Consider the following 16550-nt stretch of genomic DNA (forward strand, 5'->3'; position numbering starts at 1 on the left):
AACGGACGGTCTTACTCACTGGAAAGTTAGGAAAGCTGCCAGCCGCTACAGTGGGAAAGGAGGGACACCGTATGATGACAAACACCGCTGAGAGCGTGCTGCAGCAGCCAGGCCTTTGCCTGGGGTGTTATCTTAAGCTCTCATCAGCCCGCACTAACCGGCGGGCCGCTTTTCCTTGTTTTGACAGGACGCTATCATAATGGATGGTACCTTTTGTTTTCAAAAGAAGTCCAAATCAGATTCTGGACATAGTGTGCATGCATGCTCGTCTCTCTCTACATAATCCTCCACCACTCTACCGTTATTGTAATTTCGATGAAATTGTATTATTTGTTGAATTTCTTCTCATAAGCATTTTTTCCCCCACAACTAGTCCTATTGCCTCTCATATGGATGGGTGTCGCTGTTTGTTTTCGATACCAATACAGGTTTCGATGTGTTACTCATCGAAACCGATATGTTAATTTCTAAACATTATTAATGTAATTAATACTGTACATTTCCAAATACCTTTCTGTGACACTTCTTTGCACATTTCAAATGAACATTTATACACAGCTTCAGGTTTTTTTCACTGTATGAATCCAATGTTTTGAAGCTAAACATTTAGGCCTAACCATTTAGGTCTACACACTGTAAAATGAAGTTAATTTTGATCTGAGAGTGTGCAAATGGGCTTAAATTGAACATTTTTGGGTCCCTGTGTAGGTTGAGCATGATGATGTCAACAGCTATTGATCCATGCCTTCATAGTGCTCTGCGTTTCAAAGAGCGGTCTCTGCATCTAAAGACCAGTGTGTGGAGAAGCTGACCTTTAGGGCTCGTCCGGGCTTGAAGCGGCCATCAGGTAATCCTTCAAATAGCTCTTACGTGGACGGTCACATTTACCTCAGGGGTTCGTCTGTGATGTGAGGCAGGAGAACCAGAGCGATGCTCCGCCACATCAGCAACAGCTGATATGAACAAACCCATTCTGTTGACCCCCTAATATATATAAAGTATTTAGAAATAAACAGGGCTCCGTCGTTAAAGACATCTTGTTATCTTCTCAATGGGATTTCACCTGCATAAATAAAGGTACAAAAAATAAGTGTCTCACAGCCTCAGCCTGATGACCTAAAAGTCTAATATCAATCCCAGACTATAGAGAATTCCCTTTAGTCTAGCGGTTAAGATGTTGGCTTTCCACGCGGGAGACCCGTGTGGAAAGCCCGGGTCCAATCCTGGGCGTTACACACGCACAATAAAACCTGGGAGCTGCCCAGTACACCCACAGTCTTATACTGTTGGCCACTCCACTGAGCTGCTCCACTAGAGCAGCTTGGGAATCAGTGCCTTCCTCAAGGGCACTTCAGTGGCCTTGGGGGTGGGGTAAGTGGTGGCAATTCACTTCCCCTCACAGATCTTCTTTTCTGCCGGTCCGGGGAATCGAATTTCGTCAACAAACGCGTTCCTTGAACCTTTAGGCCGCTGGGTTGAAATACAGTATTCTTGACTCTGGACGGTTTCTAGAGGGTTTCTTTCTTAAATTACTTTAATTCTGACACATTTTAAATGAGCACCAAGCTGTCACCTCCCCATTCTAGCACATGACAGATACTGTACATGTAATTATGAGATGACATTCACTGTTCACTCCATTGTACCACAGCACCAATGCTTCATTTGTGTATCCAGGCAACAGTATTTGAAAGCTTGTCTCTTCAAAGATATAATCACCATATCTCTGAGTTCACTGCAGACAAGTCAGTAAAGTCCCTGATTTTCACTGGATTGAACATTGAACATGTCCAATGAATCAGTTTATCTGCTTATAAAATCTTCCTTATGGCTAATTTGTCATTGAAGTTAATACAAGCACACAAATGCCTTAAATTGAATATGAAAATATAATCTACATCTGTTAATAGACAAGTATTTTTGTTATGCATTGTTGACTCATGTGAGCTTACACATTAAAATCCTCAGTGTTCATTTATCCATTTGTAATTCAGAGTGTACAAATTGAATCAATCAATTGACCCTTACAGGTCCATTTGGTTCCATTTCAGTTAAATTAACACTGAGAGTATTTTACTGTGTAGAAACCTGCAGTAGCCTACAAGCTTTCATGAAAGCCTTACAGTGCTGTAAAATGCTTTCAGTCATCCTTCCCTTCCCAATCCATCTTATGTTAGAGGCCTGTCTAAACTTGTCTTTAGTTTACTCCAAAGTCAATAATGACATGTAGCGTGAGAAAAGGGCCAGACAGGAAATTAACAAACATTTCAGCGTTACTTCTCAGGTTTAAAAATTACCTGTATGTGTTCACTAAAACAGAGCAAGCAGTAACCACAAAGCAGCATTAAGCTCAATTTCCATCCTGCAAAGGTGTCACATTTGCCAAACATAACTGATCTACAAGCTAACAATGTGTCACTTTGTGCTACAGATGATAAAATAGTCTTAAGAGCCCAGCAGCTCTCACTTTCAATCAACAACAAATCAACACTGGAGTTCCTCTCATAAAAAAATCTAAAAGGTGCAGTGCAGTAGCAACCCAATAAAATGTAATAATATATTAGGACTATTGTTAGTTTAACCACTTAAATCGTATATACTTTATTGACCGGTGTCCCCCAGGGGTCTATAATTGGCCCACTCCGTTTTTACCCCTCTACAAAGCTCTTTTCCAGTTTGCCTAAAATAGACAATCTACAAGCTCACAAGGCGACATGTTGAGAGCTTCAAGTACTGTACTTAAGCACAGTTTTGAGTTATTTCTACTTTACTGGAGTACAGTATATCCAATTTTCAGTACTTTTACTTCTACTCCACCACATCTCAGAGGCAAATATTGTACTTTTACTCAACTACAAAAATGTGAAAACTTTTGTTACTATTACAAAACATACAGTAACCACTTCAGCCCTATATTTCGGCCATTTGAAAATAGCCAGCGAGGCATTGTGAGCTTGTAGATCTGCTACTTAGATCTGCTATTTTTTTTCAACAACAAAAAAATGTAAACTTGTGAAATGGGACATTCTGCATAATGAGTAGGATACTTTTACTTTTGGTACTTCAAGTACATTTTGATGCCAATACTTTTGTACTTTAAACTCGAGTACATTTTGAATTCCAGACTTTATTTGTCGGGGCAAGTGGTTGTAACAGAAGAGGACAACCAACAAACACCCTAGTTTAAATTGTGTGTCCAACACAGAACACTGTGCTGCCTGGCCTGCATGCCAGCAGCACGGCTGGTCAACAGTGACTTACCGAAGCTCTGCAAAGAAGACTGGATGAGCTCCTCCCAGGTCGCGCCTTTGGTAAAGTGTCCCAAGGACATCATGACCTTGCCGTGCTGGGTCATCTGGGCCGGGGTGGGCCTGAGCACCCTCTGAGGACGCTCGGGAGGAGACACTCTGGGCCGCGGACTGCATCCCAGAGTCACACGCCTTGAGGGGGTCCAGAGGAGAAGGGGGAGGGATTATTGTGAGAAATGTACTGTGTAGGGGGGCTTGCTCCAGGAAAGACTGTGTGTGTGTGTGTGTGTGTGTGTGTGTGTGTGTGTGTGTGTGTGTGTGTGTGTGTGTGTGTGTGTGTGTGTGTGTGTGTGTGTGTGTGTGTGTGTGTGTGTGTGTGTGTGTGTGTGTGTGTGTGTGTGTGCGTGCGTGCGTGCGTGCGTGTGTGTGTGTGTGTGTGTGTGTGTGAGCGAGAAATAATTTGTCATTCACATTTTCACCAAAATGAAAGCTATTCTTTAACGTCTAACGTCAAACGTAACACCTGACATCTGGAGCCAACTTCAGCCAAGCTATTCATTGTTCTCATTTCCTTCCCTTGGGGAAATAACTGTTGATTGCGGACATCCAGTTTAAAGTCTCTGAATGACCAGTGAACATTATTTGAAGAAGAAAAAGGAAAAAAAAGTTAAACATGCAGCTAAAGTACAGCATATCATCAGACAAGAAAGCAGGACATGGAACATCATAGTCCATAAGATCCTTCACATTCATATTTATTCAGCATATCACATTCATTCTATATTCAATTCCAATAGACACTGCTATGTCGGCAGCGAATGACAAGCCTTTATGGTCGCAACATTACAAATCTACCATTGAGCAAACTATATAGGATCGCTTTTTTTCCTGTCGGTAAAACAAAAATATTATAAAACTTACGGATGTTCCTTTTCTTTTTCGCTTGATACATTCCCATGTTGGTTGTTGTCTTTTGACTGACATCCCATTGCGAGGTACTGGGCAACAAGTGGCTGAACCAGGCTGTCCATCTGTGTTCTCGTTTCTTCGATGAGAGCATTTCATTGTGAGCTCAGCTCCCCATATTTGTTGTGACTTGTCAATGAAGATGATGACACACAGACGAAGACCCGTCGAGCTGTCTAAAAGTGGGTGGAAACGCACTAAACAAAGGCAAAAAAACGTATACTTCTTCGCACGACGGTGTTAAGCGCCGTACATAGCACGATCTACAAGCTGACAACGCGTTGTAGCCTGTGAGATCAAGACTATCATAGATATTTTATCGAGTCTGACTTTTACTTTCGTATCTATAATAGTCTTCGTCTCTACCCCCCTAATAGTCACTGAACATTCACGGAAAGCCCGTTGTTCTGTACATGTACAGAAAAAAACATAATACGTTCTTAACCTGTAGCCCCGGATGTTAACTCGACATTTGGAACCTGTGTGGACTGTATTAGTCCGTATTTTTCAATAGATATGTGTTTTAATCCCCGTCTGTGTCGGATTCTGACGGAAGTTCCCTGTATTCCTCAATGGGCGGTAGTGACGGGGCGCATCCGGTGAAGGCCGGTATTACACTCAATGTAAAAAGGAAGCATTGGGGGAAGGAATGGCGTTCAGGCACAGACGTGATTAAAACACATATCTATTGAAAAATACGGACTAATACAGTGCTCAAATATTCCGAATGCAGAGTTATCATCCGGGGCTACCGGGTAAGCATCTTATATTTTGCATTTGTACATGTTCAAAGAAATACGTGGCCTAAATAGACGCACTGAAGTTGCACGAAAGCGCCGACTGCCGAGGCGATCAGTGCTCACTGCTCAGCCTCAGATATTATGGTTCATTGGTTTCTGATAAGTTAGACCCATAATATTGCTCTTATTCTTTTCCATACTTTTTTTTTTCTTTCATCATGAGGTGTAAAAATACCAATATGTGACTGACATTGATTTTAGTTACAGGCTATAAAAAGCTGATTAATATTGGTTGATTTCTTCTGTAATTTCTCACTTCTGATCTGTCAGTTTTCTGAACTGAGATTTTACCCTCATTTTACCTTCATTTTACCATGTATCAGGAGCATTTAAATTACAAACATGCAAATAATTAGGGCACAAAAATACAAGAACATCAAATGGTTGGGAATGGATTGGAGAGGGAATTGGAGGGTATTTTGTTTGGGGCAGGCTACAGAATGTGTTAACAGGAAAAGCCACCCTTTCCTAATCTAATTCAGTTAAAGGAGCACTTCTCATATTTTCAGCGTATCTTCATAATTCCTCACTCATGCTGAATACCGCCCCAACATTCCAGGCTAAATGCATTCCAATGGTTCCATTTGCATTGTTGTGTTACAATTATCTCTTCTTATTTTCCTTTCGGCTGTTCCCTTAAGGGGTTGCCACAGCGAATCATCTGCCTCCATCTCACCGTGTCCTCTGCCTTCTTTCACACAAACTAAATTCATGTCCTCTTTCACTACATCCATAAATCTCTTTGGTCTTCCTCTAGGCCTCCTGCCTGGCAGTTCCAACCTCAGCATCTTTTCACCAATTATCTCTAGTAGCTATGCATTTATTCCGACTGTTCTCACCAAGTTCTCACCAAGCGGGCCATCTGGCATCAGCTTCCTGGCAAAATGCATTCCAATGGTCCATTGGCATTGTACTTCAGGGGTAAGACATTTTAGATTCAAATGTTGTGTGCACTCTGTGCACAACCATGGAATTGTGGGTGAGTGTTCCGGGTGAGCGTTCCGCACTGGGGAGGCGAGTGTTCACTAGTAATGGTTACACTAATGCTCCATTTCTGTCTACTCACTCTGTGCCTCAGAGGATAGTTTCGATTACTGTAGCTTGGAATTCCCTTTGATGATGTCATTGGTAGTCAAGTTTCTGTGCCATCTCTTAAGGAAGATAAGGTTGAAAATGGATGAAGTTATACTTGGATGTAGGTAGCCTTGGATCAAGACTATCTATCATAGATGTATTTCATGCATCGATTCTGACATTTGCATATCTATGATATGAAAGTAAAAGTCAGACTCGATAAAATATATCGATCATAGTCTTGATCCAAGGCTAACTTGGTTGCATACATGCCAAACTCACAATGCTTTAGCATGATGCGTTGTGAGCTTGTAGATCGGCTATTTTCTGCAGTGCACAGTATAAATCACCGTTAGAGGGTCATTGGAATACAAGAACGCTCGCCCCAAGCCAAAACATGCTCGCCCTGGGTCTAATCCGGCGACCTCCGAATGGTCGCCAGCAGGTATTCCTAAACGTAACCTCTGTAAAACTATGCCTAAACCTAACCTTAATCCTAAATGTAACCTCAGTAAAACTATGCCTACACATAACCTTATTCTCCTAAACTTAACCTCAGTAAAACTATGCCTACACATAACCTTATTCCTAAACCTAACCTCAGTAAAATTATGCCTAACCCTAAACTTATTCCTAACCTTAACCACACTAAAACAAATACAACAAGAACCGAGGGTGAGTGTGTTTTGTGGCGAGCATTCCGGTTACCGGTCATTGCTGCCTGTATACTGTGTATGGGTCATGATGTTTCTGTGTGTTTACAACACTGGCTCCACACCTGGATGGAACCGTGTCTAAACAGCTGACATTCCCAATTAATTGGTGACTGTTTCTTCTGGAGAGAAAGGAAATCCCTCCCTATAAGAGCATTATCAAAGACTGCTATTTTCACATGTCTGATCTATATATATATCCATAGCCTATGGATTACATATGTCTAAAGTTTATTCCCCTGCTAATTAAGCTTGTTGTTGGATTTGAGCAGCAAAAAAGTTTTTTAATTTGAATCAAAAGTACTATAAGGTTACAGTAAATAACGTTTCCTCAGTGTCTCTCTCTCTTGCCTTTGGCTTAGTGTTCTCCTCAGGAACGCGACACAACAGACCAATGCAGATAAGGAGTCTGTGGCCTTGCAAGGGCAGGGTGAGGTCATGAGAACTTATCTATGTTAGCTGTTTACTATAGGAGGTGAGGCCTACTTCCTTTTGTATTGCTGGCTACCTCCAGTAATGTCAGATTTATAGGCCAGTTCCAGACTGTCTGAGAGGCTTATGATGCCTCAAGTCTGCCACCATGTGGCTAAAGGTCCAACTATAGTACCTCTGGTTTCACTTTGTAGACATTACAATGATCCCCAATTTGTGCACGCAAATTTAGACCATATGATTGTACGCATACAGCTTTTTCAAGAGTTTTTTAATAGAACCATATCTAGTATTTAGCTGTTTATTCTACATGCATGATTTTTCTGCCCTAAATAAATTATTCCAAATCCTGCAGTATGAAACATGACCATCCTATCCTATATCCTATATAAATAAAATTCCCCACATCAATGTTGAGGCGACGGTGGACAGCAGACGGCGGAATGTGGACGTCACAAACGTTCACATTAAGTCATGCACTGATGTCAGACATAACACAAACCGTTGCCTAACAATGGTGATTAGCACACGTGGCCCTAACTAGGCCCCCAGGGGTCGTTGTTGAGGTGCACTGTGTCTCTTTTATGCCAATATATGGAGATCCTTGTTAACCATGCCCAAATGTGGAGTCCAGGCCAGACCATGACATCAGTACTATGATGACAACAGATTGATGACATATTTTTGTACAACCGCCGATCCGACCGACTTCCCACTCTGTACATCACTTGATTGGGTCCTTGGCAATACGCACGCCCAATTTGAACTAATCGTTTGGACAACCGGATCTCCATATATGCCCATATCAAGGGCATATAGACCGCCGAAGTCTGACGTCATTTACACATCCTTTGTTTGTCTACCTGGTTTGCAGTTTTCCACCCCCGTTCTGAATCCCATAGACGTATTGAATATCGCGTCAAATAAGAACTGTGTTCCAAAAATAAACACATGACCCCGGCGGGTTGACTCTTATGGATATGAAGCATCAACTGACGGTGAGAAAACGCTAATGTTACTTCCGCCGAATTAGTTACATTTTCGCCAGAAACAGACTGTATCAAATATAAGTGACTGACTATCATAAACGATACAGAACCTCCTCCCTGACAATAACGCCGACACGCAGTGTTTATTTTTGGACCACAATTCTTATATGAGACGATTCTAAGATGACCCAATGTTATTCTCCATAGAGAAATTACTTCCGCAAACCTGGGGATGAACGAGTGACGTCAGGACTTCGGTGCTCTATTGGTTGCATCGGTCGTGTGACATAGATGTAAGGGCCGCGTAGTGGCCCGAACTCTACGTGTGAACTGAACCTCTAGTTACTGTATATCATACTACCACTAATACTAAATAATGACATCTAAAGACAATAATTTGACATCTAAAGGAAACAGATTATTGTGCTGTTTTTTATGCTGTAAAAGTTGTCATCCAAGTCTGTTTACAACAATTCTTTTGTATGTAGGAGGGTCAAAGACGCTCAATGTGAAAATGTGTTGTCCGGAAGCCATAAAAAAAAACCTGAAAAACATAAATATGTAATATTAAATAACTCAACTCATACCCTTCTTTTGACCCAGAAATATTTGTATTGCAAACTATACATTTTATTCTGTTATTCAGCTCAAAGTGTCAAAATGTCATTTAGTGGGTAACCGGAACACTCGCCCCCAAAACACACTCGCCCCACTTGTTGCGGAACACTCGCCTCGCTTGGTGAGAACAGATGACAGCACATATTAAGTTAGGAATGTCCTAATGTTCACAACAACATATACAAAAATGGGTGATATTCTATCTTAAAAGTATTTAAAAACTTGAATCACTTTTGTCCGGAAGTTTGTACGCAGGTAAAAAGCCATTTAAAGCATATTACATGATGTTAATCATGTGACTGTATGTGCCATAACAAAGAGGACCTTTGGGGGGGCTTTTATGCCTTTAATGATAGGACAGTAGACTGACAGGAAATGGGGAGAGAGATGGGGAGTGACACGCAGCAAAGGTCGTCGGGATCGGGATTTGGACCCGCGTCACGCTGTCAGGCTGGCATTGCAGCCTAGGGTGCCTGGACCGCCACGCCGCGGGCCAGGCAAAAACAAATCTTTATACATTTTTGACCCATGTACAGTACTGTATGTATTGAAATAAAGCCTCGAGATGTTACACTTGACACTGCCCTGTTCGCTCTCTGCAAGATCAGCTTGTAGTGTTCTTAGAACCCGGGTAGAGATGTCACCTGAGTTCCCATGCTCAAACCCAACTCCTGAACCTGGTAACGGGTCTTGTATTCTATCCTCGAGAGATGCTACATCATACGGCTGAAGTCACTCTATCTTCTCTTGTCCAGGTTTTGACTCAACTGAATACATACATACAATCAGAGATGGAGGTATAGGGGTTTGATTGAAACATGGGTCTGTTGGGACAGACAGACAGACAGACAGACAGACAGACAGACAGGTGTCTATGTGACTGTGAGACCAGCCTCCTGATAGACCTTAAAGACCTTTTCGATGGCATTGACATATGCAGCTGTCCGCAGGTCCAAGCCCAGGTTATACTTGGTGGCTGTATTCATGATTTGTCTGCCAGAGTGTTCCATGGTGTAGGCCAGTCCTGACTGAACAATGTCCTCCTCCGAGGCACCAGAGAGTCGGCCAAAGCTGACGTGGTTTAAGTTCTTCAGCCATTCAAAGTAGGACACCGTCACACCTCCAGCATTCAGATACATGTCCGGAATCACCAAGATGTTTCTCTCTAGGAAGATTTTGTCAGCCTCAGGGGTGGTTGGACCATTGGCACCTTCAGCAATGATCTTGGCCTTGATCTTGTGAGCGTTTTTCCTGGTGAGCTGCTTTTCATTGGCAGCAGGGATGAGGATGTCACAGTCAGCCTCCAGGATGCTTCCCTCATATGGAGTAGAGTTGGGGAAACCCACAATGGTGCCGTTGTTCAGTTTGTAATCTTCCAGCTCTTGGGGGTCGATGCCGTTAGGATTCCAGATACTTCCAGCTATCTCTCCCACACCGACACACTTAGCTCCAACACGATGGAGGTAACGCATGGAGTATAGACCCACATTACCATAACCCTGGATGACGAAAGTCTTGTCCTGGAAGCCAGGACACATACCCACCAGGCCCATTAAGGACTCATCATTGATGAAGATCTCGATGCCGTGGAAGACTCCGCAACCAGTGGCAGAGATTCGACCGTGGATTCCTTCCTGACTGATGGGTTTACCAGTCACACAGGCACGGGCATTCATGTCATTGTATCCCACGGTGGTTGCGTAGGTGTCAGCGATCCAAGACATCACCTTCTCTCCAGTACCCATGTCAGGAGCCGGGACGTCAACCCCAGGACCGATAAATCCTTTCTTGGCCAGTTCAAGGGTGAATCTCCTGGTGATCTTCTCCAACTCATTGTCAGAGTAATCTTCTGGATTGATTTTAATTCCACCTTTAGCTCCACCGAATGGCACATCTACAACAGCACACTTGTAAGTCATGAGAGACGCCAGAGCTTTAACCTCATCAATGGACACATCTGCACTATACCTGATACCTCCTTTGCATGGTGTCCTGTGCTGGCTGTGTTGGGCCCGGTAGCCCTCGACCACCTCCCAGTCCCCATTGTCTCTCTTGATTGGGAAGCAGACACTCAGGACATGGTTGCAGGGCTTGATGATCTTCAGGATCCCCCGCACCTGCTGTCTCTTGTGCTCTTGTGCTCTCGACTCTCTGTTCTTGAGGCCTTCGATGAGTTTATCCTCAACTATAGCTGCCCCCCGGTCGAAAAACTCTCCCACCATTGAGAAAAAGTTGGGGTTGTCATCAATGTCTTTGTCTAATGCCTGGCTGTAACTACGAACACGCATCAGAGACACAGAAGCCGGGAGGGCAGAGTCCCCCAGGAGGGAGCCGACCGGGGTGCGTAGTTTACCAAAATACCGGTACATTCTGATGCAAGTTTGCCTCGCTATCAAGGGGATATTTCTAAACTGAGAGTAGGTTCTAAATGGAAACTGTGTCACCCATGACCAAATATGAGTTCCACATGGCATCTTATTGGGTAACCATGGCAAAGCGTTCGCCGCGAATACTCATACTGTCTACATACAGTACTGTGTAGGCTACTGCTTAGTGCACTTTGCACACTTTCAATCAGAGTTGATAATGAGGCTTTTAATGATTACGCGGCTCTCACACCTAGCCGCCGGATCCAACTGATATGCCCATATATGGAGATCTCTGTATCTGTCATTCTTTGTCCTTTTTATGCCCATATACAGTATGGAGACCCCTGATGTCATCAGTATATGCCCATATATGAGCATGCAACTATGCCCATATATAGAGATCTCTGTATCTGTCAGTCCTTGTCCCTTTTATGCCCATATATGGAGATCTCTGTATCTGTCGGTCCTTGTCCCTTTTATGCCCATATATCCCTGATGTCATCAGTATATGCCCATATATGGGCACGCTCCTTTTGCGCCCATATATGGAGCTGACTGATTTGTTTGCACCTGATACCATGACACATTGAGGTTACATCACACTGCATATTCGGGCGTAGCTGCATTGGGAACTCAGTCAAGGTTCCCGCCCGCCGGCCGGTCCTCCCTCAAGCCAATTTTAATATAAGGATTGAGCTATACTATAGAGGTTTGCTTTCATTCAATTAGACTAAATAGTCCACAGGAGAAAGCACACATAGGCATTATACTTGGTTTTATATTATAACCTTCCAACCTGCATCACCAAGTGCGTGATGCTGAAGGCCAATATGAGGCGAAGTACATTGACCCTTGTTACGGCCAGCCGTATTTCATTCTGTATTAGTATAATTTCTCATTTAGATAGATTATAGTATTTGTGTGTTGCTTTCGTATTGCCAAATGTCTGACAGCTGTGGCCAATGACACCTGCATGTGGGGAATCGTCCCTGCCACTGATTCGCTGGTTCCCTAATGATCATGGCTGCTGATTGGGCGTGGCCACTTCTACTCTTCTATAAAGTCTCAGTTTGAGCTCACTGGTGGAGAGGACGTCAGAATGTAGTTCAGTTATTGTATTTGCATTAGTGATACGAAACAGAAAAAGGAAAACATTTTGTGTTTTATCACAAAAATAGTGATAAAACACTTTTAGGACAGACTTATTAAAAAACACTGTATAAAAACAGCTCACCTCAGAAAACAACAAAGACAAAATAGAAACCAAAAACGGTATAATACAAGTAACCATGTTTCATGCACTTTCCCTTTGCTCCCTGCAGTTTAGGTGATCCTTTCAGCAGGGCAGGAGGTGTGATAGCAGTCATCAACAGTCCATTGAAGGGTGTGACCCCTGATTACATCAGGGACCACAGGGAAGTTCCCATCACCACCATCCATTTGTGAACAAACAGGTCAGCACTCTTAGTCGAGTTCTCACTATGGCTTAAACTTAAAGGGATAATCCACCGTGCTTCCCTCAAGCCGAAATCAGGCTGATCCGGTGAGTCTCAGGAGCGGACACAAATAACTGAATAAAGAAGGGGCTCGGATCATTGGAGCCTTTTTATTTTAATAGCGGGGTGCAAAGCACAGAAAAAACTACAGTGCTTCGATGTCAGATCACATCTTCGTTAGGTCAGAGCTCACTATGGTATTGGAAACAGTGAGAGGAATGGAGATTGGAGGTTAATGTAACAAATGCACCACCATCATCCCCCCCCCCCCCATCAAGTGTTTTCCACAAAATCGACTGTCGTAACTCCAGTCTCTTGTCTCAACAGTACAGATCCTTCTAGATTGATTTTCTTCTGCTCATTGCAGATTGAGATTCTCCCTAATTTCTGATACTCTCCTTAGCTTCTCCTCAAAAAAGCAATCGGAAACGCCCATGATGTGCAAATGTACAGTAGATTGAATTAAAGAGTTTTCAAATAATTTGAGATACATATAATTAAACAGTTTGTTTTTTGTTTCCCAAATAATTTGATTTCTTACAGTTCAATTTCTCAAAGAATGAGAGGTCAGGTAGGGTATTGTAGGTTATTGTGGGCCAGCAATGTTCGGAATTCGCCAATGAGGACGGAATAGGAAAAAGCAGACAGATCCGTCTTGATCACATGACCATAGAGATAACAGATAATGTGTACCAATTTGCGTGATGTTTGGACAAAATCTGTATGAGCTACTGTATATAAAAAATGTGCTTTGCAAAAATCGGCCTCCTGATGGCGCTATAATAGCGCAATGTGAAAAGGATGGCATTTGTTACTCAACTTAGTGGGAATGTGAGGCATTTTGTTCAAAACTGACCACTCCTGCAAACTTTGGAAGCCAATCTTAGCCAATCAGGATGGAATATGAAAAATCCGACAGACCCATTTGGTGTAATGTCCATAGAGATAATGTGTACCGATTTGCGTGATGTTTGGACAAAATCTGTAAGAGAAATATCAAAAAAAATAGTTTTGCTATGCCTTCGGCCTGGCGGAGACAATTAATAAGTTGCATCCATGCGTGACCTACATCGTTTTGGAGCGAAGTGTATCAGTGTGGGAGAGAGAGCTGGAAGTATCTGGAATCCTAACGGAATCGACCCCCAAGAGCTGCAAGATTGTAAACTGAACAACGACACCATTGTGGGTTTCCCCAACTAATAAATGAAAACTGCATCCTGGAGGCTGACTGTGACAGCCTCATCCCTGCTGCCAGTGAAAAATATGATTTCCAAAACACTCCCACTGCTGTCCCATATCTTAAGATGTTCTCCCCAGTACAAGGAGTTTGGTCTAAAAGGAATCGAGATGTGGTTGGTTACTGCCAGTTCAGGGGGAGATATTTTGGTCTTCAGGCAGAGGCTCTGAGCTACACTCGACCCCCTTTGACTTTCATAAAGCTTTGTGTAATCACTAAAGACAGATTCTGCTGACACCTGAATCAGCAGAATCTGTCAGCACCACACTACCCTTAACATGTAGTGTTGTTGTTAAACACAGAAGCACCCAGGAGGAAGTGGACTAAGAAAGGGTAGGAGCCAAACCGAGTTCCAGTTTCTACACAAAAACGTAGGTGGTGCCCACAGAGGCAAAATCAAAGGAAAATACTTTTTTCCTTTTTTTTTATTGAATAGGTTCCCAGATTGGTTGTAATGTAACTGTTACTGAGCTGAATGATAACTCCTGACCTTGGTGTTATTTTGTTTGCCATGTTGTCTTATCTCACCTCTCTTAATGTGTCTTGAGCCCTCATTGAGCATAGTGTTTGTAGTGTGCGATACAATTTTAAACCTTATACCCAAGTCATTAGGTGCACCCATTTATCACAATTTAGGCATTTAGCAGACACTCTTAATCCAGAGCCATATACAGTATGGACAACACAAGGTAACGCATCAAATGCATAGAAATAGTAATCTAGGATCATAGGTAAACCAAGAACCTATCACCTCTCATGTGCAGATGCAAAGGATGTTTATGCCTAATTAAACAGGCACACACACACACACACACACTCGCTGCCCCAACATATTTGTAAGGCCCATCATCATTGATTTTAGGGCAGATGAGGAACTGTATAGGTTCATGTTATCAGACAAAAAGATAAAGCATCATTTATACATTGCCATAAGACAACACAGTGCTCATGTGACACAGGCTACTGCAGCCATCAGTGAAAGCAGAGACACTGCCATGGGTTAATATGTTCTGTTTTGAAAGACATGTCTACTGCTATCACGGCTGTGTATGTGTATCTTTAATGTGATATCATACAGTACAGTATGTGTTTTGATATGCACAGAGTAGGCCCTACAAATATTTGAAAGTACCTTCGTCTCTCCCCATGATGGCGCTATCTGACCACAAGTTATTACATTGAGCTACAGCTACAGTACCATGTGAGTGAAAATAATAAAATGTGACAGAAATGTATGTTTTATTTCAAATGTATGAATAAAAATCTGATCGACTGAGATCTATTTAAATCTTCAATCTGGAACTTATTTTAATGAATAAAATGTTAATTCATCTAATCAGTATGGTAAAGCATATGTTAATACATTATAAATAGTGCATCTACAGTGGTTGGAGCTGATGCTCATAAGGTTCTTGGCGAAGCAGGGCCATGGCTTTGTGTCGTTTGTTTGTTTGATTTGAAACAGTGATGCAAATGATTGCTTCATAAACCAATGATTGCTTTGCAAAACAATACAATATTCTAATGAATCTTTTTTGTATCATTATTTTAACTATTAAATAATAAAATGAGAGAAAACACAATTATGACATGCTGCAGCTTCTGAGTAGTTTGTGTTTTATCACAATTGAAATTTAGGCTCTTGAGATAGCATTTTAATACCAATGGTATTATTTTGGCATTCACTGTTTGTTTACCCTCATCCATTTAATATTATGCCACTTCATTTTGCACGTCATCTGGAGGTGTTTTATGAACATATCGCAAGAGTAATCTAACGCATTACTTGACACAAGGTAATATTATTTAAACAAAACATTAACCTTTTTTTAATTGAAAGTAGCTTACAGTAATGAATAATATGAAATGTATCACATTTTGGAAGACATAACTCCCCCAACACTGTTTAGATTTCATTAAATGATCCTTATTTAGTGCTCTATGTAACCGCATTAAGACAAGTGACAGGGCGCCCTGGTGACAACCACAGACAGAGAGGGTTCAAATCTGACTCACAACCAGTGTCAAGTCACCTTGTCACCCTCTCTCTGTTCTCTCCTTCCTGTCTCATTCTGGGAGCAGGGCCTGGCGATGGAGACATGCAGAAGAGATATTTACACGGACATTTCTGTGTACACTGAGCTGATGGAGCTGAGGTCCCATAGGAAAGGGTCTGAGATCCCTTCTATCGAGTACTGGTTCTCAAAGTGGGGTCCAGGGACCCCCAGGGGTCCTTGAGGGAGTTTCCAGCAGGTTCCAGGCAAAATGAGGAACAGTTCAAAAACGTAAGCCCTCATTTATTCTTCCGGCTGTTGTCGAACATTTGAACATTTTTGAAAACTCTTTCAATATTTGGAATGACTTTGACATGCCAAAAATAAAGAATGTATAGGAATGACTATTCAGATCAAGCCCGTTCTTATTAGGAAATGTACAATGGATACTAATGACTTTTAATTACATATTAAGTTATGTAAGAAAAAAGTCAATAAAAAAACTGGTTAATTGAAAAAAATCAATTAACCATACTAGTGCAATGTCTGTTCGGAAAGCATGCCTCTTTGGTTATGCAATACTCATTCTACCCGTTGCCACAGTTCTTAGTGCA

General features: G+C 42.1%; 2 protein-coding genes across 2 annotated transcripts in view; both read right to left on the reverse strand.

Moving 5' to 3' along the window:
* Nucleotides 1–4568, reverse strand: part of LOC308073994 (RAS guanyl-releasing protein 1-like) — a 29951-nt gene extending 25383 nt beyond the window's left edge. The window contains exons 1-2 of the mRNA XM_080413308.1: nt 4170–4568; nt 3262–3440 (exon numbers count right to left, since the gene is read on the reverse strand). Of these exons, the coding sequence (XP_080269434.1) occupies nt 3262–3440; nt 4170–4279 (289 nt within the window). The 5' untranslated portion in view covers nt 4280–4568. The remainder of the gene's footprint in view (nt 1–3261; nt 3441–4169) is intronic.
* Nucleotides 4569–9712: 5144 nt separating this feature from the next.
* Nucleotides 9713–11209, reverse strand: LOC308074021 (glutamate dehydrogenase 1, mitochondrial-like; the record flags this gene model as incomplete). Its single annotated transcript, XM_080413358.1, has 1 exon — nt 9713–11209. The coding sequence occupies one exon, from the start codon at nt 11207–11209 to the stop codon at nt 9713–9715; it is 1497 nt and encodes a 498-aa protein (XP_080269484.1).
* Between the last annotated feature and the right edge of the window lie 5341 nt (nt 11210–16550).

This window comes from Gymnoscopelus braueri (assembly GCF_963280865.1).
Source record: "Gymnoscopelus braueri genome assembly, chromosome: 19".
Classification (NCBI taxonomy): Eukaryota; Metazoa; Chordata; class Actinopteri; order Myctophiformes; family Myctophidae; genus Gymnoscopelus; species Gymnoscopelus braueri.